The sequence below is a fragment of the Rhinolophus sinicus genome, chromosome 14, assembly GCF_057876585.1.
Source record: "Rhinolophus sinicus isolate RSI-liver-muscle chromosome 14, RSI-T2T, whole genome shotgun sequence".
Taxonomy (NCBI): Eukaryota; Metazoa; Chordata; class Mammalia; order Chiroptera; family Rhinolophidae; genus Rhinolophus; species Rhinolophus sinicus.
This window is the reverse complement of record NC_142514.1, coordinates 85,028,564-85,044,314: the sequence shown is the minus strand read 5'-3', so window position 1 is coordinate 85,044,314 and position 15,751 is coordinate 85,028,564. Positions and strand designations below refer to the sequence as shown.

Genomic DNA, 15,751 nt, shown 5'->3' with positions numbered 1-15,751 from the left:
GTTGGACTTATTGTTGTTGTTTTTTTAAGTAGGGTCATTTGTAGTAATATGCATTTGGGGTAATAAACTAAAAGTCAATGTAGCATGTAATCATATCATTATTCAGCTTGATTTGGTATGCTTATGGTTCCTTGGATTTGACAGTATCTATCATTCAGAATAAAGAGTGGGAACTTCATAAACTTAAGTGGAAGAACAAGAATAACCAAAACTGTGTTCCACTTTTATTCCAAAAACACATGTGATACACTCACAAAATTTCCCACCGTGAGTCCTTTTAATCAATCAGATCGTATGAGAGCATCCTAATGAGCTTGCTGCCACACCCCAGTATGATTTCTTATCAGAAGTCATGCAGAAAAGGATCTGTCTATTATATTAGTTTCAGGTGCACAACATGGTGATTAGACATTTATATAACTTAAAAGTCATCAACCTGAAAAGTCTGGTGACCATCTGACACCATACACAGTTATCACAATATTGCCGACTATATTCCCTATGCTGTACTTTACATCCTGTGACTATTTTGTAACTGCCAATTTGTAGTTCTTAATCCCTTTATCTTTGTCACCCCCCCACCAACCCTTCTCCCACCTGGCAACCATCAGTTTGTTCCTTATATCTATTAGTTTGTTTCTGTTTTGTTTGTTCATTTATTTTGTTTTTTAAATCCCACATATAAATGAAATGATGTGGTATTTGTCTTTCTCTGTCTGACTTATTTCACTTAGTATAATATCCTGTAGGTCCATCCATGTTGTCGCAAATGACAAGATTTTATTCTTTATGGCCACGTAATATTCTTTTGTATATACCAGGGGTGCCAAAAAACTGTATACACGTGATTGGTATTCATCTTTTGTTATTGTATATATTATTACAATTTTTTTTGCTTTCTTAAGTGTGTATACATTTATTTTGGCACCCTCTGTACGTACCACATCTCCTTTTTCCAGTTGTCTGTTGGTGGACACGTAGGTTGCTTCCAGTCTTGGCTATTGTAAATAATTCTGCAGTGAACATAAGGGTGCATATATCTTTTCAAATTGATGTTTTCGTTATCTTTGAAAAAATACCCAGAAGTGGAATTGCTGGGCCATATGGTAGTTCTATTTTTTATTATTTTAGGGACCTCCATACTGTTTTCCACAGTGGCTGCACCAATTTGCAATCCCAACAACAGTGTATTCCCTTTTCTCCACATTCTCACCAACAGTTTCTTTTTTTTTTTTTTGGATTTATTGATAACAGCCATTCTGACAGGCATGAGGTGGTACCTCACTGTGGTTTTAATTTGCAGTTCCCTGATTATTTGTGATATTGAGCATCTTTTCATATGTCTATTGGACATCTGTGTGTCCTCTTTGGAGAAATGTCTATTCCAGTCCTATGCCCATTTTTGAATCAGATTGTTTGTGTTTTTTTTGGTGTTGTATGAGTTTCTTACATATTTTGGATATTAACCCCTTATATATTTTGGATATTAACCTCTTATATATTTTGGATATTATTGAGTGTATCATTGGTGAATATCTTCTCCCGTTTAGTAGGTTGTCTTTTTATTTTGTTTGGCTTTTGTTATGTAACTTCTAATTGTAGCCCAGTTCTTTTCATCTGAAAGTTGAGGTTAAATAGATATTTCAGGAATTTTAGGCCGATCCTGTGGCTTCCTATATTTCTAAAAAGTATTGCAACCTTCATGGGGTCAGAGATGGCAGGGTTGGGTGCTAGGAGGGGGTGTGGAGAGTGTGTGCGGGGAGGGAGTATCCACATGTCGGGGGCGTATCACTAGGCTCTTTCTCCCATGTTGCGTCGCTTTTCAAAGTTTATTATTTATTTATTTATTTATTTATTTATTTATTTATAGCAGTAGCAGATGAATTTTTATTAAAATAGATTTTCCTGAAGACTTTGTAAGAAGACAGGTCAGGTCTAACCCCAGACTTGCCAAGTTAGGCCCTTCATCGCAGCCCCTTGACCAGCGGCAGCCTGCACTCGAGTTTATCACTGAGAGTGGCCCGCCCTCCCTCCCGCCAAGGCCGTGGGGGACGGCAAGGACAGGTACTCTTAGACTTTTTTTTCCCTTCTGTTCTTTTGTAGTTTACCTGTATGTCAAAGTTTATTTAGATGTTTCTCATATTTGCAGAAGAGGAGTGTAAACAGAAGAACAGCTTTTGCTGTTCCGTATAAAAGATTAGGCTTGCTATAAATAGGCACTTATTTCCCAGAATTAGCAACCTATATATACCCCAGTACATGCAGCAACAAGTGGAATTTACCACTGACCTTTAACTCCTTTGGACCTGTCTTGGGTTGTAAAAGGGTTAAATTTAGACAAGAGTCCTAAGCAAACATGATTTTTATTTGGCTGCTTTTACATGGATTTGGAAGGAATGTTTTACAAGCTGCGAATGGATTTTTGATTTGTACCCAACTGGATGTAGCCCGGTGCCTTGTTTTGCAGATGAAGAAGGCACTGTATGTGGGGCAAGATGAAAATGTGTCTAATGGAGTCAGTGAGGACCTTTCCCAGACACCAGACAAAGCAGTACATACAGGGCCTGTTATGTTCTTTGGATTCCAGGAAGGAAGGAGCCGCCAGGGTCTCCCTTCCTGTGTAACAGTGTGAGACGGCAAATCAATACCGTAAATACTTTTATTTGAAACAGTCAAATCTAGGGAATTCCACTTGAAATGTAAATACCTAACTCAAACTGTGAACAAACGCCTCTAAACAAATAGATTACAAAGAAAACTGACTACTTGATGTTCACGTGCTGCAAATAATCTCAGAATCTCCTTTCTGTAATCTAACAAAATTTAACTCTTAAGGAAACAGTTGTTTTAACTGATAAACCTATCAAAGTGGTAACCATGTACATAAGAGATGTACGTGGTTACATTTAAGGAAACTTAACCCATATATATCAATGGTAAAGTCCAGTTGTGAAAGGTTATTTGCAATCTATATTCGACACAGGTTAGTCAACTACTTAATAGCTTTATTGTAGTCTAAAGGTAACACAGAAGTATTTCTTTGTACAAAAAGATGCTTTGTGAAATGTTCTCTTAATGATTGTAACTTGTAGGTATAAGATCTTGTAGTGTTTGGCCTTTTTTTAACTTTCATTTTTGTTCTTTATACTTTTGTGCATTATTTGAATCCATTTTAATAACAGTGTTCAATTTCTCACAAATTGTAGAATAATGTTTTTTAAGAGGAAAAGTAAAGATTCACCAAGTAAATGTGCTATAAGATGCTTAACACTAGCTAATTTGGAGGAGTTGGAAAATAAACAATTGGTCTCCTCTTTGAACTTTTGTACTTTTAAAACTTCCAAAGCTTAACAATAACATTGCTTTATCTGGCACAATAGAGAATGTCTCCTTACTGAGGCATGATCCATGGTGTTTTAGAAGCTAAAAAGTATTATTCCTATGAAAGGGATGTTCAATAGAATATTCTACGAAGAACAGGCATTCTCAACCCTGGCCACACATTACCAACATGCAGGGCATTTTAAATAACAACACTGCCTGGGCCTCACCGCTGACCCGTTGATTAGAATACCTGGGAGATGGGGCACAGTCATGGGTACTTTTTTAAAGTTCCACATGTGATTCTGCAGTGTAGCTAGAGTGGGGAACACTAAAATAGATGAAGGCTCGCGTTAGAGATAAAAACTGAAGAATGAACTGATTATCTTGTTTACTTGCCGTCATTCATTTGCTAACACTTGCACTGGAAAAAAAATCAGTTCAGGTTTTGCTGGGAGGAAAAGAACTTACAAAACTCAGTGACTTGAAGAAAGTTTTTCCTGATTCTGAGTTCTACCAGCGCCAGCTCCATGAAGGCTGGATGAACTTGATGGCATCACTTGCTGGACCCAGGCATGTGGTCCCTCATTCCCTAGTGGGCTTGCCAAGGCTGCTTCAGTTGGCAGCCCCAGGGGAGGGTAAAATCCTAGTCGATGAATAGTATTTAAGTCTCTGCTCGGTCACATTTGCTAATGTCCCATTGGCCAAAGCAAGTCACATGGCCAAAGCCCCATTCAAGGTGTAGAGAAATATTCTCTGTCCCTTGATGAAAAAGCTGCAGTCATATTGAATGAAGGCATGCATATAGCGGTGGGATGCATCCATGAGCATTTTTTGCAGTCTATCACAACAAATCAAAATATATTCTTTAATGAAAACATTTAATAAAGCAAAATATTTACTAGGATCTTTAAAAAAACATTTTTCTAGTTAAGTTTAGGAATGCACATTTAACTTTCATTTTAAAAGAAATTTAACAGTCGTTAAGTAATTTTTAAAATAGCTACCTACCCCCAATTGTCATAAAAGTAACATTTAAAAAATGAGAAAAACACATAAAATGACAGATTAAAATAAAAATCATCAATAAACTCAATACTCAGAGATAATATGTTAGTATATTTCTTTCAATCTTTGTTTTCATATAAAAGCATATATTTTTACATGCTTTTACTGTTTTTATAATTGACTACCCCCATGTAACAGGTATGTCATGGTTTTTACATGTCATGAAGAATTCTTCACTGTAATTTCTAATAACTCTGTAGCACACCATCATTTGAATGCACTATAATTTATTTAGCAAAGCCTCAAGTTATGGGCGTTTACAAGGTCTTACCAGTAATAATAATCAATTGTTTTATGAATAAAATTGCTAATTAATAATGACATACTTTTACAGCAACCTACTATGTACCCAGCGCCATTCAGGGCATTTTAAGTATATTGTGCACTCCACAACAACTCAATGGGGCACTGTTTTTACCCTCATTTACAGACAGGGAAACTGAGGACCAGAGTTTAGTATCAGAGTCTCTCTTAACTGCTGTATTACACTGCCTCTCATATAATAATTTACAAATAACTTTCTTAGGACAAATTCCAATACCCTGAATTGCTGAGTCAAAGGATGCATGCGTGCACACACACACACATAGATATACGTATATTTTTTTAAACTTTTATTTATTTTAAGTGTGTTTTCCCAGGACCCTTGAACTCCAAGTCAAGTAGTTGTTTCAATCTAGTTGTGGAGGGTGCAGCTCACAGTGGCCCATGTGGGGATCGAACCGGCAACCTTGTTGTTTAGAGCACCGCGCTCTAACCAACTGAACTAACCGCTGCCCCGCCCGCATATGCACATATTTAAGGGTTTTGATACAGAGTGTCATAATGCTTTTCCAAAACTGCACCTGTTTACACTCTCGCTGGCAGGCCTGGGACATGCATTTCCCTATACCCTCCCCCCATTTTCTAAACCTTTGCCAGCTTGATAAGCATGAAAAGAGGAAAGGGGCAGGGGCTCTATGGGAAATCTCTGTATCTTCTGCTCAATTTTGCTGTGAACCTATAACAGCTCTAAACAAAAAATAATAAAGTCTATTTTAAAACTTTTTTTTAAAGAGGAGAGGCTATTTTAGGATTTAAACTTTGGTAACTTAATTCTTAACAAGATTGAGCTTGTTTTCTTTTTCTAAATTGAGTTATAGACATATAATGTTATTAGTTTCAGATGTACAACATAATGATTTGTATATACGGCAAAACAATCGCGACAATAAGTCTAGTTAACGTCCATCACCACATATGGTTACAAATTTCTTTTTCTTGTGATGGGAACTTTTAAGATTTACTCTTTTAGCAACTTTCAAATATCATTATTATTATTAGATACAGTATTATTAACTATAGTCACCATGCTGTACATTATATCTCCAGAATTTATTTTGAACTTACTTTCTTATAGCATATATTTGCATAAGCCAAGATATGGGGAACTAGATAGGTGAAAATAGAAGACCAATTCAGGAATTCCCAAAAGGTTGACAGAACACCTGGGTGTGTATAGACAGTGATGAAAGATGAGACCTGGAAACCCAGTGTTGCAAAGTACACATCAACCAGGTTAGGCAGACAGTAGGAGTGAGTGAAGCCTGGTGGGAACCAGGGTGGCAGAAGAGAGCCCCTGGCTGCCTAGAGCCCCAGTGAATTGTTGTCGAGGGACCCTGGCAATCCAGACTTTCATGGGAAATCCATTTTCTTCAGTGACTCCCTTCCACGGGGGTAAAGCCAAATAGGCCTACCAATCAGATGTGGTTTATGAGCTGTCTGTAGTCTGGGGACAAGATTGCAAAACATCCTTATGTGTGTGGTCAGCATTTTGTTATCTTCCTGTCTGGAATGTGATCTATAGCAGCTTTTGAGGGAGGAAATAAATGTTAAGCTGGGTCCTGAGGGAGCAGAAGCTGCAATGTAAAATGAGAAATGGGGTGAGGAGTCAGAATTCTAGTAAGAGGCGGAATGGGCACCAGCAGGAGAGGTCTGGGATGATACAAGTCTGATTTGCTTTCACATGTCAGACGGTGAGTGGTTGGTGGGCGTCCAAAGTGGCTTGAGGAAACAGACACAGGGTGGATGATACAAAGTAATCCCACATAGAAGAGGAACAGGGTTTTAACTCTGATTATAGAAAGAGCCATCTGGTGGTGTTGCCAGTGTACTGGGCAGGCTGGAAACTTCACACTCTCAGGAAAACAGGGGAACTTAAGAAAACTTACAAAGGGACACTAATGGCCATTTTCTGGCTGCTTGAGATGTGTGATGCCAAGTAGAGGACACCCGAAACAGAATTAGTGGGCGGGGGCAGTGAGAGATAATAACACAGAAGAGTGCATATAAATATAACCCAGTTGCTCATTTTAATATTTCTTTCTTTTCTACATTGAATTAGCATAATTTTGCACTAAAGACAAGCAAATCACATGAAAGAAACTTACTTTGCTTTGACACATTAAAAACAGAAAGTGCAACATGTACTCACACAGATCAAACTCTTTCAAAGAATGTACAGAGAGAAGATGCTGAAAGACAAATTCTGTGTTCTCTGAGAGAGAGCTGGAGTTCAGAAACTTGCATTGTACTACTAGAAGCAACACTTTTTAGAAGGAAAATAGTTCTTAAAGGTTGGCTATTTTTATTCTTTTCATTCTCTGTCAGCATAATTTTGGTGCAGCCCACTGGCTGGGTCAAAGCCAGGGCACCCCTCTCATATCCGAAAACCATTTCTGCCGCACATAGTCAGTACAGTGAGGCTTCTGGGCAACACTCTTAGCTAATCACGTGCCACCCATCACTTAAGATCCACCTCAAATTCTACCCATATACCTTTCAATGAAGGCTTTTCTAAAGCCTTGTTAAAATAAAGGGATTGTTGAAATAAAGACTGCTGGGTCTTATGCCCAGAGTTTCTGATTCAGCCTGGAATGGCGCTCAGGAATTGGATTTCTATGCTCATCGCTTTAGATTGAAGTTTAAAAAGTAGATTTTTAAAAAATAGCTATATAATTGTTTTAAAATAAAAAAGTCAGGGTATGCTTGGAGAAGTGCCAGTAGATTGGAAATGAGGTGGGGGCTCCTGTACTGCACAAAAATTCAACAGAAGGGACTAATTAGCAGATTTGGGTTAATCACGAAGGTGAAGAATTGTAAAGAATGTCATGGTTTAGTGGAGGAAAGAAGGGAAATTTGTGAGACCACAAGTCTGGAAGTAGTGAAATTGAAGACCTTCATTGCCTCAGAAAAATTTGCCATAATTTAAGGGGTATTTGACCAAGAGCTAAAACTGATAAGCGGCCAGAGAAATGCAAGCAGAGGGCCAATGAATCAAGGTGAGGATTGTAATAGAATCTGAACTACTCTAGGATAAGAACTGCCCTCTTTTCTAAATGCTTCCACTAACCTTTCCTGTTCTTCACTGGAAGACTGTCCAGGAAAGATTCTTGAGTAGAGGTGTCCAGGCTGCTAGTAAAAATATCGATAAATATAAACCCTTCTGCATACACTAGGCTGAAAGCTCCAAGGACATCTCATTCACGACTTTAACCCCAGCATCTCCTCTAGAACATGGGGGAAACCATTTGAATAAGTGAGTAAATTATTTGGAAACAAAATCAGCCAGTTATTTAGCATGTCCGCACTCCTGAGCAATTCACTTAAATTTCCTAGGCTCTAGTTTACACAGCTTGACAGTGAGGGGAACATATTAAAATATTAAAACACATGAAAATGTCTAAACTCCCCTTGAGTCTAAAACCCATTCTTTCTTTCCTCACTCCATCTTTTCGTTTTACAACCAAGGAAAAGTGAATTTGTTGGCAGTTATCAGAGGGGCATGAAGAGATATCATTTTAAGGATGTTATGCCATTGACCATCTCAGGGACTGCAGAACTCCAAAAAAAATCCACACCTAACAAAACACAGTCTCTTTTAGCATGTTTCATTTGTTAAAAATCCTAAGTGATTAATGCACCACAGGTAGGTGAAAACAATAAGGTATCTTTTTATTTCTAAAAGTGACCCCAGTTAACAATGAGACAAAGAGGCTGCAAGTTACTTAACACTGCATTTCCCGGTTATAAGGTAATTTTCCATTGTTTTAATTGTCAAAGCTAGTCAGCAATGAACAATGTGAATTGTTCTTAGAATATTCACAAGCACAATTGCTAAATCAGTGAAGCAAGTATGACTCAGATGTATGTAAATAAACTTTAAAAATATAAAAGCAACACAATGACATTAAAAAAAGCTTTATAAACTTAAAACATTTTTCGTTCCATATACAAAAATTTGTACATGGTTTTATTAATAATGTAAGATTTCATGTTCGCAACAAGGTGATTTTTGTCCCCCGCGGACATTTAACAAAATCTGGAAACATTTTTGATTGTCACAACTGGGTTGGAGGGAATGGAGGGTGGAAGGGCTACTGACATCTAGTGGGTAAAGACCAGTGATCCTGATAAACGTCCTACACTACACAGAGCGACCCCACAGCAAAGAATTATCCATCCAGATGTTACAGTGTCAAGGTTGAGAAACGTGCTTTAGATTATAGTAAAAAAACCAGTGTCTTCTACAGCTCCATGTCCCCAGGATTTTAATAGAGGGATTGTTTTCAGCCATTTACTGAGCAGTTATGTATGCCAAGCTCTGTGCTAAGCACAATGCATACGTTATCTTATTTCACACTAACAAAATCCTGTGAGGTTTTGAAGGCTAGTACATTATGTCTCAGAGATTATGTAACTGTTCAAGGTCACACAGCCAGTAATAGCCAAGGCAGAGATTTGAAATGCTGACTATCTGACTTCAAAGCCTGTGCATTTAGTGATTACGTATAAATAATGTCACAATGCACATCATATACAGATTTTCACATGTTAAAAATTATTTTCTTAGCTTATTTTGAAACTATTGGTTGAAAGGGCCAAAGGGAATTGGCAATTATGGTGGCTTTTCCTACATGTTTCCAAATTGATTTTCCAGAGTTGTACCAATTGACAGCACCACCATGAAGAATTGTGAGAAAATCCTTTTCAATACACAGACATCAGCGTTGACTTTTGACATTTAAAAACAAAATTCCTTATTTATTTAATAAGTTTAAAAGTATATATCTGAGCTTAAATAATAAGCAATTGTCAGAATTTGTTACCGGATATAGGTCTCCCCAAATGAGGGCCACACTGTGTAAGAAAAATAAGAAGAAAATCAAGTTAGTATAAATAAAGCTTGTATTTCAAAGAATCACATTCGTTTATTCAACAAATGCAGTTATTTGACTAATAAAGGCTGAGCCCCAAGAAAAACATTCCTGGTTACTCTGTAAACTTTATCTCAAACTTTTGTTTAAATAAGCCTATGAAGAGCAAATGAGAGAATTGGATTTTATAGTTAAAAATGTTTTCTTTGATAATATTGGTGTCTTCTTCTTGCCCCATCCTAGAAAGAATGAAAAACAGACCCTTCCTTGGATCCCTGTGAACTGAGGGAAGACTTTTACCCATATACCCTATAACTATACTCGTAGCATCCTGACAATCAATAACAACCATAACAACAACAACAATAGTACAATCATCTAGTCCAGTATTTTTATAATAGTAGTTGTATCCCATTAGTGGATCCAGAAATCATTTCAGTAGGTTTTGACTAGAATTTTTAACATGAGACTAGACCAGAAAGTAACATAAAATAAGCAAGTGCGTTACATGTAATAAGCCTAAGAGTTATTTTGTGAAACTTTTGTTAGCATTTGTGTGTGTGTGTATGTGTGTCTTTGTGTCTGATGGGGTAGAATTGTTTTTCTGTGGATTGCAGTCTAAAAGGTTGAAAAACCACTGACCTAATCTGCCTACTTCATTAGAAAGGTGAGTCTGAGAGATGTTAAATAATGCACTAGGATACACAGCTGGGTAATGACAAAGCTGGGATGAGAACTAAGTGCCCCAATTCTTCGACCAGTGTCTATTCCATCAGAGGGTTCGCTGGAAGTCAATCTCTGGGAGAAAAAGAGGAAACAGAGTTGGGCTTAGTAGATGCTTTTATGGAGTAGCAGCAACCGAACGTTGGCAAAAATGATGGAATCAGTAGCGGTGGGGTCTCCATGTACATTAACCCAAGCCAAATTCACTTACTTACTGAACAGTGGGCACACTATACATATAGGCTATTCGATCTTTTGCTTGTCGTTATCTCTTCAAAATAATAACCAAGTGATGCCTACACAGTATTCTAATTGAGCGGTCACCAGAAATCTTGAGTGGTTTATCTCCTCCCTAAGCTGGTTGTACCAGGCAGGACAGATGTGGAGGATAAGATGACTGATGGCCACCTAGGCTATTGCCGTAGGGTATCCTGATATAGGTTGGCCCTTGCTAAAAGGGTAAAAGAAACACATTTTGATACTGAGAAGTAGAACATTAGTACACCTTAAATTAGTGTGGCCTATTGGGAAGCCAAGGCAGCAGCAGGCCTGTCTGATCCACACAGGAGCTAAGTAGCCCTCACCACCAGCACTAAAGGCTAAGTTGATGGATACCACATTCATTCATTCATTCTTGTGGGCTGTGATGCTAAGCGCCCCATGAGGACGGGCCCTCTGCTCAAGTTCCTCCCGACAACAGGTGAGCTGATTGTCTTCAAGGAGGTGATTTGAGAGATCTACTAAAATGCAAATATATTCCCACAGTTGGGACAAGTTTGTTACATTAACCAAAGGATGTAAAGGCATTTACAGATTTCTTCATAAGAGCAGAATTTGAGGGAGAATAGGAGAGTGAGTGAGTCTAAGTCGGAAACTTGATGAAGGCTGAGGGAAGGACTTAAAGGAGAAGAGAAAAAGAAGCTGTGTCTTCTTCACAGTGTTGATGATAGCCCAGAGCATCTCAGACTGGATCGTGCCTAGGAATCCTCTGGGGGCGTGTGAAGATGCTGATTTTGGTGCCGGAGGGGCCTGAGATTCTGCATGTCTAACAAGCTCCCAGGTGATTGCTCCCAGTCCAAGAACCACACTTGAAAAGCAAGGCTTTTTGTCCATTTCTGCCAGATGTTTCAGTGCCTCAGAATTCTTTTCAAAAAGAGACAAAGTAGAAATGAACTTTGTCAGTGTTTGTCCTTCTCCCTGCTTCTGCTTTTTAAAATGTCATTTTTTAATGCAGATTCATGAATACTAGTTGAACAGATATATTTGAGATTTGTCATCACAGAAATCATAGGAGTTGATGTTTGAAATTTTATTAGCAGGAAGTTCATAGGTGTCATGTGTTTATTTTAAAGACAGCAGTAATTATAAATGTCATGATCTTATCTCTAGAATAATGGGATGTGATTCTGAGTAAGAATCAGTTTGTGATGATCAATGTTAATGAGAATGAAAGAGGAAGAAAAATGTCTTGTCCTTTTAAACATATAATCATTTAAAGGTGGATAAGGAACTTGTCACCATGGCAATATTTTATTCACCCTTTTCTGCTGTAGTTATTTAATCAAAATATTAATCTAATCTTGCTGACATGAGTAAATATACCAGATCATCTCTTTGCTTCCCAGATTGCCCTCTCCCCACCCTCCAACTTAACCAGGCAACTTTCATTCTAAATTCTTTTAAAATGTGTGCTGAGAACAAAATAAAGAAGCTTCTTTTTGGATAGACAAGCACTAAAATAAAATTTAAAGCAATTAAATGCAAATTAAAGCAATAGCAAGAAATATTGCTTAATAAATAGTGTTTTTCTTGAATATCCAACATTTGTAAGCGAAATTTTCGAGTTTGGCAGCAAGAAAAGAAGAATCTTGCCTTATACGGAGTCCTTAGGGGGTAAAGACTCATGCTATTTATAGGAAAGCTGTGCAAAATTTAATTTTAGTTGGGAAACCTTGGTACAATTCTTGATTTAGATCATTGTATCATTATCGTGTGACATCAGGGCAAAAGAACAGAGCTTTTTGTTTTGAAAAATGCACATGTTTTTATTAATGTTTTTAAAGAGGGAAATTTTTTATGTGCTTAATCCAATTAAACGTCTTTAAAAGTATTAGTCTTGTCCAATTTTTTTTCCTTATTAAAAAATATCCATCTTCTTGGGTAATCTTTTCTCATCAGTGTGTATTTAGTTTTCTACTTGCCACCATAACAATTTACCACAAATTTAGCAGCTTAATGAACATAAATGTATTGTCTTACACTTCTGAAGGCCAGAAGTTTGACATGGGTCTCACCAGGCTAAAATCAACGCTTTGGCGGGGCTAAGGTTCTTTCCATAGGGTCTGGGCAGGATCTATTTCCTTGCCTTTTCCAGCTCCTAGAGGCCACTTGCATTCCTTAACCCCTTCCTCCATCTTTAAACGGAAAAGATGAGTTGAGTCCTTCTCACTTCACCACCACTCCAGTGGACACTTCTGCCTCCCTCTTTCATGTTAAAGGCCCTTGTGATTACATTGAGCCCACCTGGATAATTCAGGACACTCGCTCTATTTCCCTATTTTACTATCAGTTGATTAGCAACTTTAACTCCCCGTTTCCATGTAAAACGTAGCTTATTCTCTGGTTCCAGGGATTAGGATACAAACTTCTTTGAGTATCCAGGGATTAGGATACAAACTTCTTTGAGTATGTTTCCAGGGATTAGGATACAAACTTCTTTGAGTATGTTGGGAAGCTAAACGTGATACAATGCACAGGACAGAACCTACAACAAATAATAATGTCACGTTAGAGAAACCTTGGCTTAGCAAGATGACAACCTAAAATTCCCCTCCTCCCCTAATTCTTTACATTTCAAAGGTGAATTAGATAATATACAAATTAGATAATGGATCAGCAGCAGCATTTGGTCAAAGAACAACCGAAAGAAATAGAGAAGATGAGTGGATTAGTGTACACCAATCTTTCTAGGAAAAATTCAAAGCTCAAAACCTACTGCTGGGGCCGGCCTGGTGGCTCAGGCGGTTAGAGCTCCATGCTCCTAACTCCGAAGGCTGCCGGTTCGATTCCCACATGGGCCAATGGGCTCTCAACCTCAAGGTTGCCAGTTCAATTCCTCGAGTCCTGCAAGGGATGGTGGGCTCCGCCCCCTGCAACTAAGATTGAACACAGCACCTTGAGCTGAGCTGCCGCTGAGCTCCCGGATGGCTCAGTTGGTTGGAGTGCTTCCTCTCAACCACAAGGTTGCCGGTTCCACGCCTGCAAGGGATGGTGGGCTGCGCCCCCTGCAACTAGAAAATGGCAACTGGACCTGGAGCTGAGCTGCGCCCTCCACAACTAAGACTGAAAGGACAACTTGAAGCTGAACGGCACCCTCCACAACTAAGATTGAAAGGACAACAACTTGACTTGGAAAAATGTCCTGGAAGTACACACTGTTCACCAATAAAGTCCCGTTCCCCTTCCCCAATAAAATCTTTAAAAAACAAAACAAAAAACCTACTGCTTGGAGTAGACAATTCATCTTCATCCGGTGATCAGGAAGCATGTCTGGTTTCTCTCTCTGTCCCCAGTTCCTAGCACAGTGCTTGTGAATACCAAATGCTCAAGAAGTATTTTAACAAAAAGTAGTGTGTTAAAGGCTTTGTTTATGAGTTCTATATGTAGTGAATAAGATGTTTTTCTCTGTATACCTAATGTTGCAACTTCATATAAGAGCAATCCTGGAATCACGCTCAACTTATTAGCACTAAGAACCCAGAGTAGCCTGTTTCCTGAGCTTTCACTTTAAGACAGATGTCATCTGGAAAGAGCTAAAAAAGTTTAATGTTAAGAGTGAAAGTAAATTTAATTAAAGGCTGTTGAGAGACCAGAAGTCCCCAGCTTTCTCTTCTGCATTATGGTTTTACACTATGGTATGTCTTAAGCTGTACTTTTCAGGCTTAGTCACACACTATGAAAAAATCAACCAATTCTTTTTAGTGGCAAGGTGAGGCTCATAACCACCAACTATTCAAACCATAAGCCTTTGTGGTCTTGTATCAATGATGAAAAATCTGATGTGAAAGATAATATACTGGAAGAAAATAAGCATAATTTGGAGGGTTAATTGATAAAATTGGTACCATTTTCTCTTGGTTCTCATTTCTGCTTTTGTTCTTGGTCAACATTGCAGGTGTTCCTGGCGCCATGCCAAATGCATCATGGACTGGTAACCTCAGAGCTATAAAGTGGATTGACATGGAAGATAAACACGGAGGCTGCCATGGTGAGGCATTCATTTTACATTTTGAGACCATACTGCTTGTTGGTGTTGGCATGAAGGTAGTTGTGGAATATAGGGTTTTCACGGAGAGAAGTACTGGTATATTTAGATTGATCTGTGAGTTATTCAATAGAGTAGTTAAGAGGCTTTAAGGTACAGTCCTTGAGAAGTAAATTTAAGCATCTCGTAGGCATTCTCCAGCTCATAAAAGCCTAGGAAGATGTAGAGGTAGGTTCAAATTATAGAGGTACTTTCTTCTTGCTAGTTTCTGCTTTCTTACTGTGTCTTCTTTCTGTTCTTTTTGGGAGTGGAGGGGAAAGTGGTCAGGGGATGTCATGTTCTCACCACAGAGCAAGCTGGACCCCCATCCTTCATGTCAGCCTCTGCTCCCTCCACAGACTGGCTTCCGGTTTGGAGGTGTTTGCTGCACTTCTGGCATGATGGCAGGTCACGCTAACGAGAGATTTCTTTTCCAGTGAACAAAAACTAGAAACCCTAAGGAGTTTCATTTCTATAGAACCTTATGAAGAGGGTTTTCTTTTTTTAATTTGTTTGTTTTGTCAGTTCTGGTATACATTTTATTCAAACTATTGCCTGGTTCATAGTGGGCAGGTGTGTTTGTTTGCTAAGGCTAACATAGCAGACACAGTCCCACAGACCGGGTGGCTTACATAAAGGAAATTTATTTCCTCACTTTCCTGGAGGCTGGAAATCCAAAGTCAAGGTATCAGCAGGTTTGACTTCTTCTGAGACCTGTCTCCTGGGCCTGTAAATGGCTGTCTTCTCCCTGTGTCCTCACATGGTCTTCCCTCTGGGCATCTGTGTCCTAATCTCTTCTTATAAGGACACCAGTCATATTGGATTAGAGCCCACCCTAATGACCCCATTTTAACTTAATTACCTCTGTAAAGGCTCTCTTTCAAACATAGTAACAGTTTGAGGTACTGGGGGTTAGGACTTCAACATGTGAATTTGGGGGGGGGACACAATTCAGCCTATAATAGCACACAGTTAATATTTATTCAGTGAGTGAGTGATTAAGTGAATGAAGGAGTGAGTGAATATGGGAGTTTGACCTTTTCCCCTGTGATAACAAGGCTTTAGCTTCTTCACTCCACTCTTCTACTCAATCTACGGCTTCACTCATTGGTCTATCTTGTCTACACTTAGTGTTTCAGAT

General features: G+C 38.5%; 1 protein-coding gene across 3 annotated transcripts in view; it reads left to right on the top strand.

Annotated features, from left to right (window-relative positions):
* GCNT2 (glucosaminyl (N-acetyl) transferase 2 (I blood group)) overlaps positions 1-15,751 on the top strand; it is an 85,188-nt gene that overhangs the window by 62,925 nt on the left and 6,512 nt on the right. For all 3 annotated transcript variants that reach the window (XM_088791383.1, XM_088791382.1, XM_019752340.3), the window contains one exon: positions 14,482-14,574. In XM_088791383.1, coding sequence (XP_088647509.1) covers positions 14,482-14,574 — 93 coding nt within the window. The remainder of the gene's footprint in view (positions 1-14,481; positions 14,575-15,751) is intronic.